This window comes from Pongo pygmaeus, chromosome 20 (genome assembly GCF_028885625.2).
Source record: "Pongo pygmaeus isolate AG05252 chromosome 20, NHGRI_mPonPyg2-v2.0_pri, whole genome shotgun sequence".
Lineage (NCBI taxonomy): Eukaryota > Metazoa > Chordata > Mammalia > Primates > Hominidae > Pongo > Pongo pygmaeus.
This window is the reverse complement of record NC_072393.2, coordinates 18,540,926-18,559,278: the sequence shown is the minus strand read 5'-3', so window position 1 is coordinate 18,559,278 and position 18,353 is coordinate 18,540,926. Positions and strand designations below refer to the sequence as shown.

Sequence of the window (18,353 nt, the reverse complement as noted above, 5' to 3'; positions counted from 1 at the left end):
ATAGAACAGTGTGGTGGTTCTGGAATCCTGTGTTTGAATCCTGGCTTCATCTGCCCTTTCTTTCTTTTTTTGTTTTTTTGAGACAGGGTCTCGCTCTGTCGCCCAGGTTGGAGTGCAGTGGCGCGATCTCAGCTCACTGCAACCTCCATCTCCTGAGTTCAAGCAATTCTCGTGCCTCAGCCTCCTGAGTAGCTGGGATTACAGGCATGTGCCACCACACTTAGCTAATTTTTGTATTTTTAGTAGAGAGGGGGGTTTCACCATATTGGCCAGGCTGGTCTCGAACTCCTGGCCTCAAGTGATCTGCCCGCCTCAGCTTCCCAAAGTGCTGGTATTAAAGGTGTGAGCCACCGTGCCTGGTCTCCATCCAGCCTTTCCCAGCCTTGGTTTCCTCTTCCCATCCCGGCTTACCCTCCAGGGGGTCCTTGGCCAGGCCCAGCTGCCCAATGATGTACTGTGGAAGGTCAGTCTTAATGCCTTGGCCCTCCCGCGCATGGCCCTCAGCCGCCTCCAGCAGGTGGTAAAATTCCTCAGGGTCAAACTCCTAGGGGCACAGGAGGGCTGGTCACCCGGGGCTTGGTTCCACCTGCAGGTCTCTGCACATGCTGTTCCCTCTGCCTGGAGAACCCTTCCCAGCTCACCCCCTGGGTCTCCGCTCCCGCTTCCTCCTCAGGGAAGCCCATGCTAGCCCAACAGCACCCTGTGTTCCTCTCAAAGCCCTACATGATGGGAACTGTCACCTGTATCTTGGCAGGACTGTTGTGGTCCCAATCTCAGTTCTGCCCGGACCCCAAGCTGGCCGTAGAAAAAGAAACTTACCAGACACTCCAGCAGCCGAGCTGGCCGTGAGATGATGATCAGCAGTTTCCGGACAAGCTGGACGATGAAGCTGACCTCCTCACTGTCCGAGCGCTCATGGGCCTGGGGGAGGTGGGTCGTGGCATCACCCACAGGTCCTCAGCACTGTCTGGCCTGGGGACCCCCCCTCACTCCACTTCCCACTGCATGCAAAACCTCAACATGCGAAAAACCACGCACATCCTGCAGAAGCCGCTCCAGCTTCTCCTGCATCTCTAGGAAGTAGCGGGAGGTGACGAGGTTCTCGCCAGACTTGGCCAAGCAGTCTCGGGCCAGCTCGACGATCTGGTGGTGGATGAAGCCCAAGACGCCATCAGCCAGCGCCAGCCGGGCGCCAGGCGCATAGGCCGTCAGGAACTCCTGCAGACGGCCCTCCATCTGTGCTGTGGCCTGGGTGGGGCGAGACAGGGCGACCTGGTCAGAGGGCGGGGCTGGAGTGACACGCGCAGAAGGGGGCAGGAGAGGCATGGTTGGGGAGAGAGGAGATAGGGCAATGGGGTGATCGGGTGGGAGGGCTGGCACAGGAGGAACGACATCTTTCAATGGAAGGGGAAGGAAAGACAGAAATGAACAGACTGGCAAAGGGGACATAGCCAGGAAGACAGAGTTCCATGGAGGGACAGCAATGTGGAGAGAAGCACAGGGGCTAGTCCAGCCGCCAGGCGCTGCCCACCTTGGGGAACCTCTCCCGGTACACATGATTCATCATGACAATTTCATTGTCGAAGGTCCCCGTTGCGCGGCCCGGGCTGAAAGGAAGACAGCTGGCTTGTGATATGGGACCTGAGACCAACCCCAGGGGAGGATGTCGGGGGCTCTGAGCCAGGGTTGAGGGACAAGAATCAGAGGCTAGGCTCAGGCAGGGTCAGGGCTGGGGTGGAGGAGGAGCCACAACTTGGGCCTCCATGCCAGCCCAGGGAGGGGCCGGGGCTGGGGCCAGAGGTCGAGGCCCACCTGAGACTGCGAGAGCGGGGGCGGAGGCGGGGTGACCGGCCGCCTTCCTCATCAAGCACATTCTCTGAGCTGCGGAAGTGCTTGGACAGGAAGTGCAGCTCGTCCGGCGTCGGCTGGAAGGGAAGCTGGTGGAGACGTTCCCGGGAGGATGAGCTTGACTGGTAGAGAGTGGTGGGGATTAGAGCCATGAGTTCACCGTCAGTGCTGTGGCCAGGACCCCAGCACCACCCCTCAAGGCCCAGGCTGCCTGCTGGCCATCAGAAGGTAACATTCTTTCTCCTGCCTAGCTCCTATGCATCCCTCAAAACCCTAGCTCTGATGCCCTCTCCTCCAGGAAGTCCTCCCTGCCTGTACCCCTGGGCAGCCCCAAGTCCCCCTCTAGTCAGGCCCTGACCCATAGGCTGAGGATATCTGTATCTCCCCAACCGGGGACTATTTTGGGGCCAAGGTTGGGTCTTCTCAGGGGACCCTGCATTTCCCAGAATGGGGCGTGCATGGAGGAAGTAACTAGTATGTTTGCTGACTGCACAACTATCCAACACCTTGAAAAAAACACACAAAGATGTGTCCCCCACCCCAACCCGGCATCTGCCTGTCCACCTGCCAAGGTGGGGCTATGGGTACCGAGAGGGTGGAGCTGGGTGTGTTGGTTCCATAGCCGGAAGATGGGAGAGACGCGAGGGACCATCTTCTGCCGTCTGCCCTGGAGAGGGGAACAAGAACAGATGGAAGGAAGGCCTGGCCCCTGTGGTTTGTGGGGACTAAGAACAGACACTGTGGCCAGCATATTCTGGCCCTGTTGTAGGAAGGATCTCCTGAAAATAACCAAGAACAGAGACACAGGCTGACCAAGTCCACTGCATGTTCTCTGTCTTTAGGTACCTCTTCCAGGAAGCCCCCCCGTGACTCCAGCTGCCACTGTGTCCCGTCAAAGCTTCAACCTCTGAGCTGTAGCTTCTGGGGCACACATTGACCACCCCCCACCAAACAGAGGACTCCCCAGGGGCTCAGGGCCAGCCGCCCATTTGCGACCATGCCCTCAGCCGGCAGCACAGAGCATACACACAGCAGGTGCTTAATGAATGTTGTTGTATGAATAAATAAATGAAATGCAAGCATCTGGCACATGACAGGTGCTCAATCAGCTCTTGTTAAGTGAATGAATGAATGATTTCTTTAGTGAGTTAATGATTCTTAGGGCTATATCCCCCCACGACCCCCCACCCCCTGGGCTGGTTGAAATTACCTGTCCGTGCGTGGGATGTGGCTGCAAGATGGCATGCATTTGCCAGGGATGGGAGACAGAAGGGGAGACCACCACCAGACGGGCCAGGGGAGGGGAAAAGGTGAGTGAAATGAATGAGGAGCCAGGTCTAGCCACTGAGCACGTGCCCCGCCCAACCCCTGCCCGTGTGCCCACACTGTCTCCCAAAGCCGGCAATCACTCACCTCCGGGCAAAGGGGAAATTGAGGGCAGAGGCAGCCGAGAAATTCCGAGGACTATCCAAGGGGCTGCTGCCTGCTGAGGAGGAGGCGGGGAAACTGAGTCAGCGGGGCAAAGGCAGGACACAGCACCCGCTGGCTGCTCCCACACTCACCCGTTGGGACCGACAATGGCGACAGGGGCCGGGAGAGGGTCGGGGAGGGCGTTCCTACCACCAAGCTCTTGCGGTTCCCGCTGCGGCAGCTGTGGGGGGAAAAGGCGACAGGGTAGGTGGCTGCCCAGGACCCCGCGCTAAGCCACCTGCCCAGCCTAAATCACACGCGCAGCCTGTTCTGGAGAAGGATGGGATGTTGGACATGGCCACTCCCACTCTGCCCCCAGCTGGGTTCCCCCATGGCTCTTAGCCAGGTCTTCAAGGCGCAGGAGGGAGTCACCCCTCGACTAACATTCCTTATTATTGACACTACTGCTGGCCAGGCATGGTGGCTCACGCCAGTAACCCCAGTGCTTTGGGATGCCAAGGTGGGAGGATCCTCTGAAGCCAGGAGTTCAAGACCAGCCTGGGCAACATAGCAAGACCCCGTCTCTATACAAAATTTAAAAATTAGCTGGGTGTGGTGGTGCACGCCTGTAGTCCCAGCTACTCAGGAGGCTGAGGCAAGAGGATGACTTGAGCCTCAGAAGGTCAAGGCTGCAGTGAGCCATGATCATGCCACAGCACTCCAGCCTAGGTGACAGAACAAGGCCCTCTCTCTTAAAAAAAACAAAAACAAGGCTGGGCACAGTGGCTCATCCCTGTAATCCCAGCACTTTGGGAGGCGGAGGCATGCGGATCACCTGAGGTCAGGTGTTTGAGACCATCCTGGTAAACATAGTGAAACCCATCTCTACTAAAAACACAAAAATTAGGCCGGGCATGGTGACTCACGCCTGTAATCCCAGTACTTTGGGAGGCCAAGGTGGGTAGATCACCTGAGATTAGGAGTTCGAGACCAGCCTGACCAACACAGAGGAACCCTTTCTCTACTAAAAATACAAAATTAGCTGGGCGTGGTGATGCATGCCTGTAATCCCAGCTACTTGGGAGGCTGAGGCAGAAGAATCGCTTGAACCCAGGAGGTGGAGGTTGTGGTGAGCCGAGATCATGCCATTACACTCCAGCCTGGGCAACAAGAGCGAAACTCCGTCTCAAAAAACAAAACGAAACAAAAAACCCAAAAATTAGCCAGGTGTGGTAGTGCACGCTTATAATCCCAGCTACTCAGGAGGCTGAGGCAGAGAATCGCTTGAACCCAGGAGGCAGAGGTTGCGGTGGGCTGAGATAGCGCCACTGCATTCCAGCCTGGGCGACACGAGTGAAACTTCGTCTCAAAAACAATAACAAAAATAAACACAAACTATTGGCAGTGTTGTTATTAACAGCAATGGCATGAAGTGCTTCTAGCCTGATGGTGGACACTACATATGGCCAGGAGCCCCTGGCCCAGCTTTTCAGGGTTCTGTGTCACAGTCCCACCCCCACACCTTTCCCTGTACCATGGCTACTGCCAGCAGCACCAGCAAATCAGGTGGACCAAACACACCCTGGAGCCCAGATATGGGCTGAGACACCCCATTCTATACACCCCTCCTGAAGCCCCTGCTCCCATCTCTTGACAACCCTCCTTCTTCTCAAGATGCCCCTAAAATGCCAATGCAACCCAACTAGAAACCCTAAATGCAACCTCTTTCACAGTCCTGCCTGTTCTGCTGAACTTCTGCCCACATGTTTTCCTCTTTCCATCCCAGTTCCCTTCTGGCCACCAGATCCCTGGCCCAGGTCTCTCACACCCTGCCTGGCCTCCTCTCCCACCTGGGCCCTGGCCTCAGCCCACACCTTGACAGAAGGAAGTTGGGAGCGACACCGTCCCCCGCCCCACCAGAGTAGTTGCCCAGCAACAGCTCTGCTCCACAAGAGCATCAGCCCACACACCCCAAGCCGCCAACGCAGCTCAGCGGCGGGAGAACCTCGCGGGGAGGGAGAGATGAAGTCTCGGGGCCTCCGAGGTGCAGAAATGGGGTCCCAGACAGAATGCTTGGAGCAGTTCAATCCATGGGAGAACAAGCATACAATCATCAAAGGACACAGGTGACAAGGTGGGCAGGGAGAAGAAGCCCAGCCTGTCTACGTCTCCACGTGTGGCTGCCCCTTGAGCCTCAGTTTCCTCATCTCTACCTTGAAGGATGAAACCTACCACATCCAGTGCTCAGCTTTGGGCTGGACTCGGGTACATACACTGTTGTCTTTGCCTAGACAATGCTCACAGGGCCTGGCTCACGCCGGGAGGGCAGGCAATGCCTCCTGAGTGAATTACATCCCCAACATGTGCCAATCCCAACAAGCCCGAGTTGGGAATGACCAGCTGAGCCCATTTCCCAGACTGGGCAACTGAAGCCACAGATGTCAACAGTCACAGTGATTGTCTCCCAGCCTGAGCTGCAGAAGCAAAAGTGAAACCCACAGGTTTCTGCAAAACTTCCTGCCAACCCCTCAATGCACGCTCACCTGGCTGTCTCCACATCCTCTCCCAGCCCCTCACCTGGTTCCTCGCCCCCATACTGCACCACCAGCACCCTCCCTCCCTGATCCTGCTGTATCACTTGCTGCTTCCAAAAGCATTTGGGAAAAACACTTGGTTGCCCTCCCTCCTGTTCTTGGGCGAGGTCTTCTTGAAAACACGGCCAAATGTGCGGCCTCAAAGGAGAACTAAGCATCATCTGTTCACTTCTCAAGCATCTATGCAGGGCCGACTGTTTGTTCAACTCTTCCTGGAGGGGATCCAGGACCTCGAGAAGTTGCCATTTGAGAACCATCCTCTCTTGGTACCCAGGACACAACAGAGAGAATGTGGCAGAAAGCAGGGGCCTGAAGCCAGCCTCCTGCACCTCATCCCTCTGGCACCCATATTCCCCCTCCAATGCTCCCCACGATCTTGGAGGGAAGTTTAAGCCCTGGACTCAGCATTCAAGGTCTTTCGGTAGCTGGTCCCACCGCCCAGACTTTGCCCCAGTCCAGCACCAATGAGAAACCCAAGCACAGAGAGGTTAAGGAGCTACTTGAGGTCACACAGCCTGGTAGTGGCTGAGTCGAAATTTGAACCCAGGTCTGGTAGAATCCACAGCCCTCACTTATCCTCTCTGCTTTTCAAAAGGGGAAACTGAGACTCCAAGAGTGGTGAGGCTTTGGCGGGGGTTAACCCCAACTATCTGGACTCCTGACACCCCACCCAAATGCCAGCCTCGTGCAGTAAATATTTGCTTCTGAGCCAACATTTCTGCTGAATGGGCCCCCAGGGGCAGATCAGCCTCAGTTTTTCCAAGAAGTTCCTCCCTGGTTCTGCCCAGCCCTGGACACCCGGGTTCAAATCCTAGCTCAGTCTCAACTCACTCCTGTCTGTCACCACCCCAGCTGCGACGCTGGCGGACAGACACCCCAGTCCAGGGAACGAGGGGCGAAAGGAGGGTGCCAGGGACCCCAGGGGACACCTCAATCCACAGGCGTCCTCCCCCCTTCCCACTGCTGCCACAGACAGACGCTCGCCGTGGTCCGCGCCACGCGGCCAGGACACACTTCTGGCAACTCCTGTTTGCTCGGCTAGCCGCCGAGCCTTCGCCGGCGCCGTGCCCCCTACCTCTTGGAGCGCTGCAGCAGCGCGCCTTTTGCCAGGCGGCTGCGATGGCCGGGAGCCGCCACCGCCGTCCAGTAGCTGGGGTCGGACATGCTGCTTCCCTTTGTGCCGCCGCCGCCGCCCGAGGCCGGGAAGGCGCGGGGGCGCAGCCGGCGGCGGCGGGGCGCGAACCTCGGCGGCGGGATCGGCCCCAAGAGCCCCGCGGAGCCGGACAGGGAGGAGGGCGCACGGGGCTGCGGGGATAGGGGGGCGGCGAGAAGGAAGCGCGCGCCCCCGAGCGCGGCCGGGAACTCCGCCCAGGCGAGTGCGGGGGCGGGGCCGTTGGGGGCGGGGCCTGCAGGGAGGCGGAGCGAGCGACGCGGAAGCGAGGCCGGCAGACCCGCGGGCCGGCGAGTGGGCGGGGCGCTGCCATGGCCGCGGGCGGAGAGGCGGAGCGTTGCTAGGGCCGCGGGCGGCTGAGACCGGGCGTTGCTACGACCGCGGGCGGCGGGGGCGGGGCGTTGGCAGCACCTTAACCTCGAGCCAGGGGCAGGCATTTTGGCTCCTTTCTGCTAAAATGTAAATCTAATCGCTCCCTCCCTCTTTTTCCTCTCTCCCGGAGCACTGACCCCTTCTCAGTGCAGTACCCAAGACCCACCCCAGCGTCCTGGCCCGGCTCATGGTACCACGCCCACCCTGGCCCCACTGCTTGGAATCTAGCCTGGCAAAACTGCGTCCTCTCCTCTGAAAAACCCGCTTTCCTGTCCTTCCGGCTCTGTCTTCCCCAGGTTGAGGGTTCCTTAGGGTCCCAGCAGCTCCCAGCACCGGACTGGCATAGAGGGTGTGTTTGGCAAATTGAGTCGGGGCGTCTGACATGCTCTGCCTGTGTGTGGCGGGAAAGGCCATCAGCCCTGCCTCAGTTAGGAACCAGCCACCTGATTGAACTCCAGCCTCAGTCTCCTCAACTGTGAAACTGGAGGAAAACTGGACTGACATGAGGATTACACAAATCAGATGTAAGGGGGCGCTTCCAAGGGCACCTGGTGTATGTTTCATATCTATATATAATTTATCTCTATAAACGATAGCATCAGGCTAACTTCCAGGCCTCTGTTTCCCCATGCATAACATCCCCCATACTGAAAACAGAATAAAATCTGAGACACAGAGCCTGAACAGGGCTGAGGGTACAATATGTGTTCACTATGGAAGCCCCTATGGAAGCAGAAGTGTCTCCCACCGTAGGGACTGAATTAATGCTTCCTCCTGTCATGACAGCCCAGGCAAGTCAGGGGCAGTGTCATCATGAGGGATGCCCCTTCCTGGGCCCCAGGACACTTTGGGACCCAGCCCAGGCCCAATGCTGGGGCCCAGGCTTCATATCTAAAGAGACAATTTTTTTTTGAGACAGAGTTTCGCTCTCGTTTCCCAGGCTGGAGTGCAATGGCGCAATCTCAGTTTACTGCAGCCTCCGCCTCCCGGGTTCAAGTGAGTCTTCTGCCTCAGCCTCCAAGTAGCTGGGATTACAGGCGTGAGCCACCACACCCAACCTCCATCCGGCTTTTCCCAGCCTTGGTTTAAAACCAGCCGGGCGTAGTGGCGGGCGCCTGTAGTCCCAGCTACTCCAGAGGCTGAGGCAGGAGAATGGCGTGAACCTGGGAGGCGGAGCTTGCAGTGAGCCGAGATCGCGCCCCACTGCACTCCAGCCTGGGCGACAGAGCAAGATTCCATCACAAAAAAAAAAAAAAAAGAAAGAAAAAAATCAGCCTGGGCGAGGCCAAGTGTGGTGGAGTGCAGTGGCACCATCTCGGCTCACTGCAACCCCCGCCTCCTGGGTTCAAACGATTCTCCTGTCTCAGCCTCCCGAGTAGCTGGGATTACAGGTGTTGCACCACCACACCCAACTAATTTTTTGTATTTTTTAGTAGAGACGGAGTTTCACCATGTTGGCCAGGCCCATCTCAAACTCCTGACCTCAGGTGATCCACCCGCCTCGGCCTCCCAAAGTGCCGGGATTACAGGCGTGAGCCACCGTGCCCAGCCAACAGGAAACAATTCAATGAGCAAGATAATTTCGACTGGGCGTGGTGGCTCACGCCTGTAATCCCAGCACTTTGGGAGGCTGAAGCGGGTGGATCACCTGAGGTCAGGAGTTTGAGACCAGCCTGGCCAACATGGTGAAACCCAGCCTCTACTAAAAAAATACAAAATTAGCTGGGCGTGGTGGCACGTCCCTATAATCCCAACTACTAGGGAGGCTGAGGCAGGAGAATCGTTTGAACCCAGGAGGCGGAGGTTGCAGTGAGCCGAGATAGCACCATTGCACTCCATCCTGGGCAACAAAAGCGAAACTCTGTCTCAAAAAAATAAATAAATAAAAAATAAAAATAAAAAATAAATAAAAATAGAAAAGAAATAGCTGGGCATGGTGGTGCATGCCTGTATTCCCAGCTGCTCAGGAGGCTGAGGCAGCAGAATCACTTGTACCCGGGAGGTGGAGGTTGCAGTGGGCCGAGATCGCACCAATGCACCCCAGCCTGGGTGACAGAGTGAGACTCCATCTCAAAAAAAAAAAAAAAAAAAAAAAAAAGATAATTTCAAATACCAAGGCTGAGAAGGGAAGAGAAAGGAGAGAATATGCAAGGGGCAATTTTAGCCAGGAGGCTTCTCAGAGGAGATAATGCTGCAGCCAGCCAGAAATGGAGGAGGAAGGAGCTGGCTATGTAGAAAGCGTGTCCCAGGCAAAGGGCACAGCTCTCTGAGGCAGCACTGAGGGCAAAATGCCAGCGGGGCTGACCACATAAGCCTTGTGGGCTGCAGGGAGGAGTGCAATTTTATTGTAGGAGCAATGGGGAGCCATGGAGGGTGCTTGAGCAGAGAAGGGGTATGATCTGGACTACGTTTGTAAACCCCCTTGTGTCTGCTATGGGGAGCAGACTGTTGGAGGACAGGAATGAAGGTAGTAGGAGGCCAGTAAGGGTCTGGGACGGTGTCTGGGAGGGGAATATTGAAGCTATGGAGAAAAGTGGGTGGATTTGGGACTTGTTTTGAGACCAGGGGAGATGGTGGTTTTGGGACCACCAGAGATGGTGATGAGTATGGGAGTGCTCACCTACGACCCCCAGGTATGCAGCCCAAGCCTCATGCGGGGTACAGATTCTCTTGAGTCTGGGGACCCAAGTGGGGATGGGGCCACAGTCTCCACTTGCTGTCACTACGTGCTGAGCCACCCCATATGCACGGGGACACACCTTTGCACACACTCAGTAAAGGTGCTGCCCCCTCGTCCCCAGCCACAGCTACACCCAGTAACACCTACACACCCCCTATTACCTACACCCACTGCCCTGACATCTGTAGCAGGGAGAGAACCTTCTCCCATGCTCATTTGTCCTCAGTTTCCCCCTCTGCAAAACAGGGCTGCAGCTGACAATCCAGAGGGCCTGCTGCCACGGTGAAGGCCTTCCATGAAACACTGGCTGAGCCACTGATCTCTGGTGTCAGCCCACTGCTCCCCAGATCATGCCCTTCCCCTGCTCACAAACCCTCCATGGCTCCCTATTGCTCTTACAGCAAAACAAAACTGCATTCCTGGGTGAATCCCTCTCCCAGGGGTCACATCCTAGCCCTGTCCCTGGCAAACTCTGTGACATTGGTATTTGACTCTCCCTGCCTGTGCTGTGACTGTAAATGCCAAAGTCTCAGGTAGATATACAGATACCCCGTTTCAACGGCCCCTTTTTAGTGGGACTGCCCCAGCACTTCCCACCTGCCCATATATCTGTGCCCCTCCCAGCACCACACTCTATGGCTCCTAGTGCCCTAGGTAGAAAATCCACATTCTTCCTGCCGTTGGGATTTGAGGCTCCAGCAGGAATGTGTCTCTGACGATGCTGTTGCTGCCTGGAACAGCCACTTTGTCTATGAGTGCCCAACTCATGGCCTTCTTCAACAACACCCCCAACCCCCAATGCCATCACCACCACAAGGACAGCCCTCCCAGATACTGCCCATTCATCTAAGCCACATGCATTAACTGAGCACCTGCTGTATACACCCTGGGCCTGCCCTGAGGCTATGATATGACCAGGACGGACAAGGTCTGGTCCCGGAGAGGCTGTCAAACCTCTGGGTGAGAAAAATAACTGGATAATCACACAAGACAATGTGGAAATTAAATCTCTGGGGTTGGCTGGGTGCCGTGGCTCATGCCTGTAATCCCAACATTTTGGGAGGCTGAGTTGGGCAGATCACTTGAACTCAGGAGTTCGTGACCAGCCTGGCCAACATGGTGAAACCCTGTCTCTACTAAAAATACAAAATTGGCTGGGCGTGGTGGCGCATGTTTGTAATCCCAGCTATTCGGGAGGCTGAGGCAGGAGAATCGCTTGAACCCAGGAGGCAAAGTTTGCAGTGAACCGAGACATTGCACTACTGCAACCTGGGTGACAGAGCAAGACTGTCTCAAAAAAAAAAAAAAGAAAATCCCTGGGGTCTGGATGTGGAAATGGACAGGTATAATGCATGTTATACCCCATGTTTGTGGGGCCTGGAAGGAGGGGGTGGTTGGGGAAGGCTTCCTATCTGAGGCTGAGGACTTGATGAGGATGTGATAGAAGAAGAAAGGAGGGAACGGAGCTCTGGGCAATGGGGACGGCAAGTGCAAAGGCCCTGAGGCTGGACCAGCCTGCATTCTGGAGGATCAGCCGTGTGGCTGGAGCCAAGTGAGTGACGGGGAGATGGAGAGAATGGGAGCAGGGAAGTTGCAAGGCCAGGCACAATGGCTCATGCCTGTAATTCCAGCACTGTGGGAGGCCAAGGTGGGTGGATCACCTGAGGTCAGGAGTTCCAGACCAGCCTGGTCAACATGGTGAAACTCTGTCTCTACTAAAAATATAAAGATTAGGCTAGGTGTGGTGGCTCACACTTGTAATTCCAGCACTGTGGGAGGCCATGGCAGGTGGATCACCTGAAGTCAGGAGTTTGAGACCAGCCTGGCCAACATGGTGAAACCCCATCTCTACTAAAAATACAAAAAATTAGCTGGGAGTGGTGGCAGACGCCTGTAATCCCAGCTACTCACGAGGCTGAGGCAGGAAAATCATTTGATTCCAGGAGGCGGAGGTTGCAGTGAGCCAAGATCGTGCCACTTCACTGCAGCCTGTGCAACAAGAGGAAAACTCCATCTCAAACAAACAAACAAAAAACACCCAAATGTTAGCTGGGTGTAGTGGTGCATGCCTGTAATCCCAGCTACTCAGGAGGCTGAGGCAGGAGACTTGCATGAACCCAGGAGGCGTAGGTGGCAGTGAGCTGAGATCACACCACTGCACCCCAGCCTGGGCAACAAATCAGGACTGTCTCAAAAAAAAAAAAAAAAAAAAAGGGAGGCAGGGGAGTTGCAGAGGCTGGACCCTGTTGGGACAATTATGAGCTTATTCCTACGATGCTTGGAACATGGCAGGCAGGCAGGCACCCATTTCCCTGCCAGGGACCCATTCCCCTGCCAGGCCCAAGGCAATGTGGCTCTGCTGCCCCCTGGTGGTGAGTGAGGCAGCCTTATGGTCTTTCTCAGTCCCAGATACTTCCTCCCTCCCCTCCCAGTTAAAACTGGTCAAATCTGCTCAGCGGCCTCCAACACAAGAGTGCCTCCCTTCATCATGTCCTCACCTGGGGTGGAAGCCAAGGATTTAGACAGAGTCAGATCTGGCCCAAAACCTTCCTAGGATGCTCCTGATAACACATTCTGAGGTCCTATGCCCCTGTTTTCTTCACTAAATGGGGATGATGGCAGTCTCTGATTCCCATTGGATGCCTCGACTTGGTCCCGGATGTTGTCCTAGCCACCTCCTTCTCTCTGGCCACCTCCATTCCTGGCCCCAGCAGAACTTTCTCCCCCCAAGGCAGATACAGAGGCTTAAAAAAAATCTCAGGCGGGGCACAGTGGCTCACGCCTATAATCCTAGCACTTTGGGAAGCCAAGGTGGGTGGATCACCTGAGGTCAGGAGTTCCAGACTAGCCTGGTCAACATGGTGAAACCCTGTCTCTACTAAAAGTATAAAGATTAGGCCGGGTGCGGTGGCTCACACTTGTAATTCCAGCACTGTGGGAGGCCATGGCAGGTGGATCACCTGAAGTCAGGAGTTTGAGACCAGCCTGGCCAACATGGTGAAACCTCATCTCTACTAAAAATACAAAAAATTAGCCGGGAGTGGTGGCAGACACCTGTAATCCCAGCTACTCACGAGGCTGAGGCAGGAAAATCATTTGATTCCAGGAGGCGGAGGTTGCAGTGAGCCAAGATCGTGCCACTTCACTGCAACCTGTGCAACAAGAGGAAAACTCCATCTCAAACAAACAAACAAAAAAACACCCAAATGTTAGCTGGGTGTAGTGGTGCATGCCTGTAATCCCAGCTACTCAGGAGGCTGAGGCAGGAGACTCGCATGAACCCAGGAGGTGGAGGTGGCAGTGAGCAGAGATCACACCACTGCACCCCAGCCTGGGCAACAAATCAAGACTGTCTCAAAAAAAAAAAAAAAAGGAGGCAGGGGAGTTGCAGAGGCTGGACCCTGTTGGGACAATTATGAGCTTATTCCTAGGATGCTTGGAACACGGCAGGCAGGCACCTATTTCCCTGCCAGGGACCCATTCCCCTGCCAGGCCCAAGGCAATGTGGCTCTGCTGCCCCCTGGTGGTGAGTGAGGCAGCCTTATGGTCTTTCTCAGTCCCAGATACTTCCTCCCTCCCCTCCCAGTTAAAACTGGTCAAATCTGCTCAGCGGCCTCCAACACAAGAGTGCCTCCCTTCATCATGTCCTCACCTGGGGTGGAAGCCAAGGATTTAGACAGAGTCAGATCTGGCCCAAAACCTTCCTAGGATGCTCCTGATAACACATTCTGAGGTCCTATGCCCCTGTTTTCTTCACTAAATGGGGGTGATGGCAGTCTCTGATTCCCATTGGATGCCTCGACTTGGTCCCGGATGTTGTCCTAGCCACCTCCTTCTCTCTGGCCACCTCCATTCCTGGCCCCAGCAGAACTTTCTCCCCCCAAGGCAGATACAGAGGCTTAAAAAAAATCTCAGGCGGGGCACAGTGGCTCACGCCTATAATCCTAGCACTTTGGGAAGCTAAGGTGGGTGGATCGCCTGAGGTCAGGAGTTCAAGACCAGCCTGGCCAACATAACGAAACCCCACCTCTACTAAAAATACAAACATTAGGCTAGGCTTGGTGGTTCATGCCTGTAATCCCACCACTTTGAGAGGCCAAGGTGGGAGAATCACTTGAGGTCAGGAGTTCGAGACCAGCCTAGCCAACACGGTGAAACCCCATCTTTACTGAAAATACAAAAATTAGCCGGGAGTGTTGGCATGTGCCTGTAATCTCAGCTACGTGGGAGGCTGAGGCAGGAGAATCACATGAACCTAGGAGGCAGAGGTTGCAGTGAGCAGAGATGGCACCACTGGACTCTAGCCTGGGCAACAGAGCAAGATCCTTTCTCAAACAAACAAACAAAAAATTAGCTGGGCGTGGTGGCACGCCTGTAGTCTCAGCTACTCGGAGCCTGAAGCAGGAGAATCACTTGAACCTGGGAGGCAGAGGTTGCAGTGAGCCGAGATCATGCCACTGCAGTCCAACCTGGGCGACAAAGTGAGACTCTGTCTCAAAAAACAAAAACAAAAAACCCACCACCTCAGTCCTGCCACAGGACCTTTGCACATGCAGTACCCACTGCCTGGTGCCAATCTTCCTTTAGCTGTGCCCAGGCCTTGGCTCAAACATCACCTCCCCAAGAGGTCCCTGTCTGAATACATCTTGTTTATCCATTCATTATATCACTGAATTCCCCAAGCTGACTGAGAAGCCATTGATGAAGGGACTATGTTTTCTTTATAGCAATGCCTTTAGCACCTGGATCTCAGTAGGTGTCTCATAAGTGCTTGGCACCTGAATGAAGGTACCTCCCTGTTGTCCAGCACCCAAATGTGGGCTCTATATTGTTCTCTCTTCTCTCCATTAAAGGTCTGTGGATGGCCCAGTTTGTGGCTTATGCCTGTAATCCCAGCACTTGGGGAGGCTGAGGCAGGCAGATCACTTGAGGTCAGGGGTTTGCGAGCAGCCTGGCCAACATGGTGAAACCCCATCTCTACTAAAATACAAAAATTAGCTGGATGTGGTGGCAGGTGCCTATAGTCCTTGCTACTTGGGAGGCTACAAGAGGAGAATTGCTTGAACCCAGGAGGTGGAGGTTGCAGTAAGCTGAGATTGCACCACTGCACTCCAGCCTAGGGGACAGAACAAGACTCTGCCTCAAAAAACAAAACAAAACAAAACAAAAAAAAGTCTGTGGAAAGATTTAAGCAGCTCATTCATACTAAAGTGTAAATGGTTGATGGGCCACATAACTCTAATAGACATCATTGACCTCACATCTGTCCCTCCCTAAACTTTTGCCCAAACCATGAGAGGAGCTCACAAAACTCCTTCCTGTCCTGAAACCTGGCCAGTCACAGAGTCAACCAACTGGCCAGTAGGACCCTCAACAGACCTGGTAGCAAAGCTGTCCCTGATGCTTGGCCCTCAGGGGATGGACTGAATCAGGAAAACTGGCATCTCCTCTCTGAGCCTCAGTTTTCTTAACTGGGAAGTAGGGATCAGGAAGGGGTTAGGGAGCGCTCAGTCACCCTGGTTCTTTTCTCCTGGCACCACTTTGGTTAAGCTCAATTCACAGGGCTCTCGTTGGTGGCCTCTCAGGCTTGGGTGTGCGTGTGTGTTTAGAGGGAGGAGCTTTCTCCCTGAGGTCACCACCCAGGAGTCCAGGCCGATTCAGCAGGGAGTGCCCTGAGCAGCTTGGGAATCCGGCACCTGTCTCGGGGAAGTCCTTGGGCAACAGCTTAAGTTCTTCCCTTTCCTTAGCCACCTGTCAGATGCTGGCCTGGCTGAAAATGGAATTTTCCCATTAAGCCCCTAGAACGGATCGCAGTGCCATTATGTGGAGGGGTAAACTGAGGCCCAGAGGGTGATGTCACCAACCTACAGTATCTTGAGGAGAGTGATGAGTCTGGCGGGTTTCCAAGGCTCCGGGGTGCCAGGGCGATGTCTGCGCCCCGCCCACACGCGCTGTCACTTACCTCCAGGGGTGCAGGCCCAAGGAGGGGCTACAGGGGCTGCAGGGGCTGCTGGGACCCAGCAGGGACGGGCTCTGGCTGCTCGGAGACAGACTGCAAAGAAAGAGGCCGGGGACGGTGAACCTGGAGGCCGCCCCTTCGTGTGGCCGAATCCGGATCTCCGGATGGCGGCTGCGGTTCCCTCAGGGAGTAGGGGCCCAAGACCGGGGATTCTGGGTTCAGCTCAGGACGTGAGGGCGGGGCCAGACCGATGGCCCGGGAGGGCTCCCCGGAGGCGGCGGTGCGTTTCTGGGCGACACGAACAGAGACGTGGGGGGAGGGTAGTTGTCATCCTGTCCTCCCTGCACCACCCCACACCCCCGCCCTGCCCAACACTCACTCGAGGGTCAGCGCCGGGATGTGCAGCTTGTCCCTGCGGGACTTCATGCCGAGGCAGAGGCCGCCTCTGTGCGGCCGGGTACCGACGCCCCCTTGGTGGTCCCCGGAAGCCCTGATCGTGGCGCGATCGGACCGACGGACGGACACACGGACGCAGGGACAGACGCCTGGCTGGTGCGGCGGACTAGACGCGGGGGCTGGGCCGCTGGGGGCCCGGCTGGCTCCGCCTCGGGGCGGGGCTCGCAGCTCCGCACCTGCGCGCAGGCCCGGCCCGGCAGCGAGGGTCGCGCAGCGGGAGAGGGGAGCCGCGGGTGCCGCCCTGTCTGCCGCAGGGACGCCGAGGCCGCCGGGTCGGGAGCCCCTGAGCTGCGTCCCGGAAGGGAAGGGCGGTCACTGGCTCCGCGGTCGGCGCGATTGCTCCATGGCCTGACCCTGCCTCTCCCCGCCCCGGCCCGGCCTCAGCCTTCGCCCTGGCCCTGGGGCTCTCTGGGAGCCGGGATCTCAGCGCAGTCCGCCCCAACTCCCCAACCCCGCATCCCGGCCAGCTGCTCAGCACTGAGGTCCTAACCCGCTCGGGTCTCCGCATCCCCGCGCACACTAGAGGCTCTGACCACACCTCCAGTCCCCTGGCTTCCAGCTGTTTCCTCTGCCAGGAAGGTCGCCCCCCTCACCCATATACGATCCCAACCCCACCAGCCCCTCCTCCGCCAAGCTGTCCCTGTACCCCCACCAGCACCAGGCGCCGCCAGCTCTGTCCTCCCTCCCTCTCAGCGCAAACCCCACGGTCTGGGGGTGTCTGTGTCTCACTCTGGCCCTCTTGAGGCCCCGGTGGACCCAGTAGGGCACAGGGAAGGTGGCAGGGAATGGACATCCCTTGTGGAGTCTTTGGCTCTGTCCTGCCCCAAGGTCCAGGACTTTCCCCTCGGCAGTCCTCATTGATTCACGGTCCAACACTTTGCCCACCGCTTGGGCCAAGGCTGGAAACAGTGCCGGCTCTGGGGGCAATATCCGAGTCCCCCAGCAACCCCCAACCACTGGAGCCTTCAAGCACCTCCCCACCAACTGTATCATCCCCACTGGAACAGGAGCAGATGGCCTGGGCTTCGGGGCCACTCTGACCCCATTCCCAGGACCTCCTCCTTCTCCTGTCCTGCCACCTCATCTCCACTCACTCCACTCAGCTACCTTTGTCTTCATGCTGTTCTTCTAATGCCAAGCATGCTGGCACCCCAGAAACTTTGCCCACGCTGTTCCTGCTGCCTAGAATGCCATTCTCCCCAGACTTCCCTGCTGCCAGCTCCTCCTCTTCTTCCAGATCTAAGCTCAAAGGTCACTTCCTCCAAGAGGCCCCAGATCTTCAGGATAAAGCCACCCCCAGCACCTCTGTCTCTTTCTCTGGTTAATCTCTCTCCTGCATACAAAACTTCAACCATTGCTCTGAGATTGAATTGTCTGTATCCCCTCTGCCTTCAGCAGGGCCCAGTGTACAGCAGGTGCTCAAAAAATGTTCATTGAGTGATTCCCACCCCCAACTCAGGCAAAAGCAGCTCCCAAAGATGGGGTGTCCACAGTCACACACTTCCAGACCACTAGCTCAAGGTAAAACCTTCCCCACCCCGGCCTTTGGTTTCTTTCATCTGTAAATGAATGAAGGCATTGAACAATAATGTTCTCTAAGCTTTGGGGATAAAAAATGGTAACCTAGACTGGGCATGGTGGCTCATGCCTGTAATCCCAGCACTTTGGGAGGTTGAGGCAGGCAGATCGCTTGAGTCCAGGAGTTTGAGACCAGCCTGGGCAACATAGTGAGACCCTGTCTCTACTAAACATACAGGTCGGGTGTGGAGGCTCGCATCTGTAGTCTCAGCTACTCTGGAGGCTGAGGCGGGAGACTCTCTTGAACCTGGAAGGCAGTGGTTGCAGTGAGCCAAGATGACACTA

The 18,353-nt window shown here is 56.2% G+C and overlaps 1 protein-coding gene across 25 annotated transcripts in view; it reads right to left on the bottom strand.

The window, feature by feature from the left end:
• The window catches only part of MAST3 (microtubule associated serine/threonine kinase 3), a 54,850-nt gene that overhangs the window by 25,815 nt on the left and 10,682 nt on the right, over positions 1 to 18,353 (bottom strand). For 4 of the 25 annotated variants that reach the window (XM_054463187.2, XM_054463196.2, XM_054463194.2 and 1 more), the window contains 9 exons: positions 3,411 to 3,499; positions 3,262 to 3,334; positions 3,059 to 3,079; positions 2,437 to 2,515; positions 1,813 to 1,970; positions 1,532 to 1,607; positions 1,039 to 1,248; positions 820 to 921; positions 412 to 544 (listed from right to left, as the gene is read on the bottom strand). In XM_054463187.2, the coding sequence (XP_054319162.1) occupies positions 412 to 544; positions 820 to 921; positions 1,039 to 1,248; positions 1,532 to 1,607; positions 1,813 to 1,970; positions 2,437 to 2,515; positions 3,059 to 3,079; positions 3,262 to 3,334; positions 3,411 to 3,499 (941 nt within the window). Of the gene's footprint in view, positions 1 to 411; positions 545 to 819; positions 922 to 1,038; positions 1,249 to 1,531; positions 1,608 to 1,812; positions 1,971 to 2,436; positions 2,516 to 3,058; positions 3,080 to 3,261; positions 3,335 to 3,410; positions 3,500 to 6,927; positions 7,222 to 16,037; positions 16,128 to 16,413; positions 16,783 to 18,353 lie in introns of those variants that run through there. The other 21 variants (XM_054463177.2, XM_054463181.2, XM_054463178.2 and 18 more) reach the window with 14 other exon arrangements.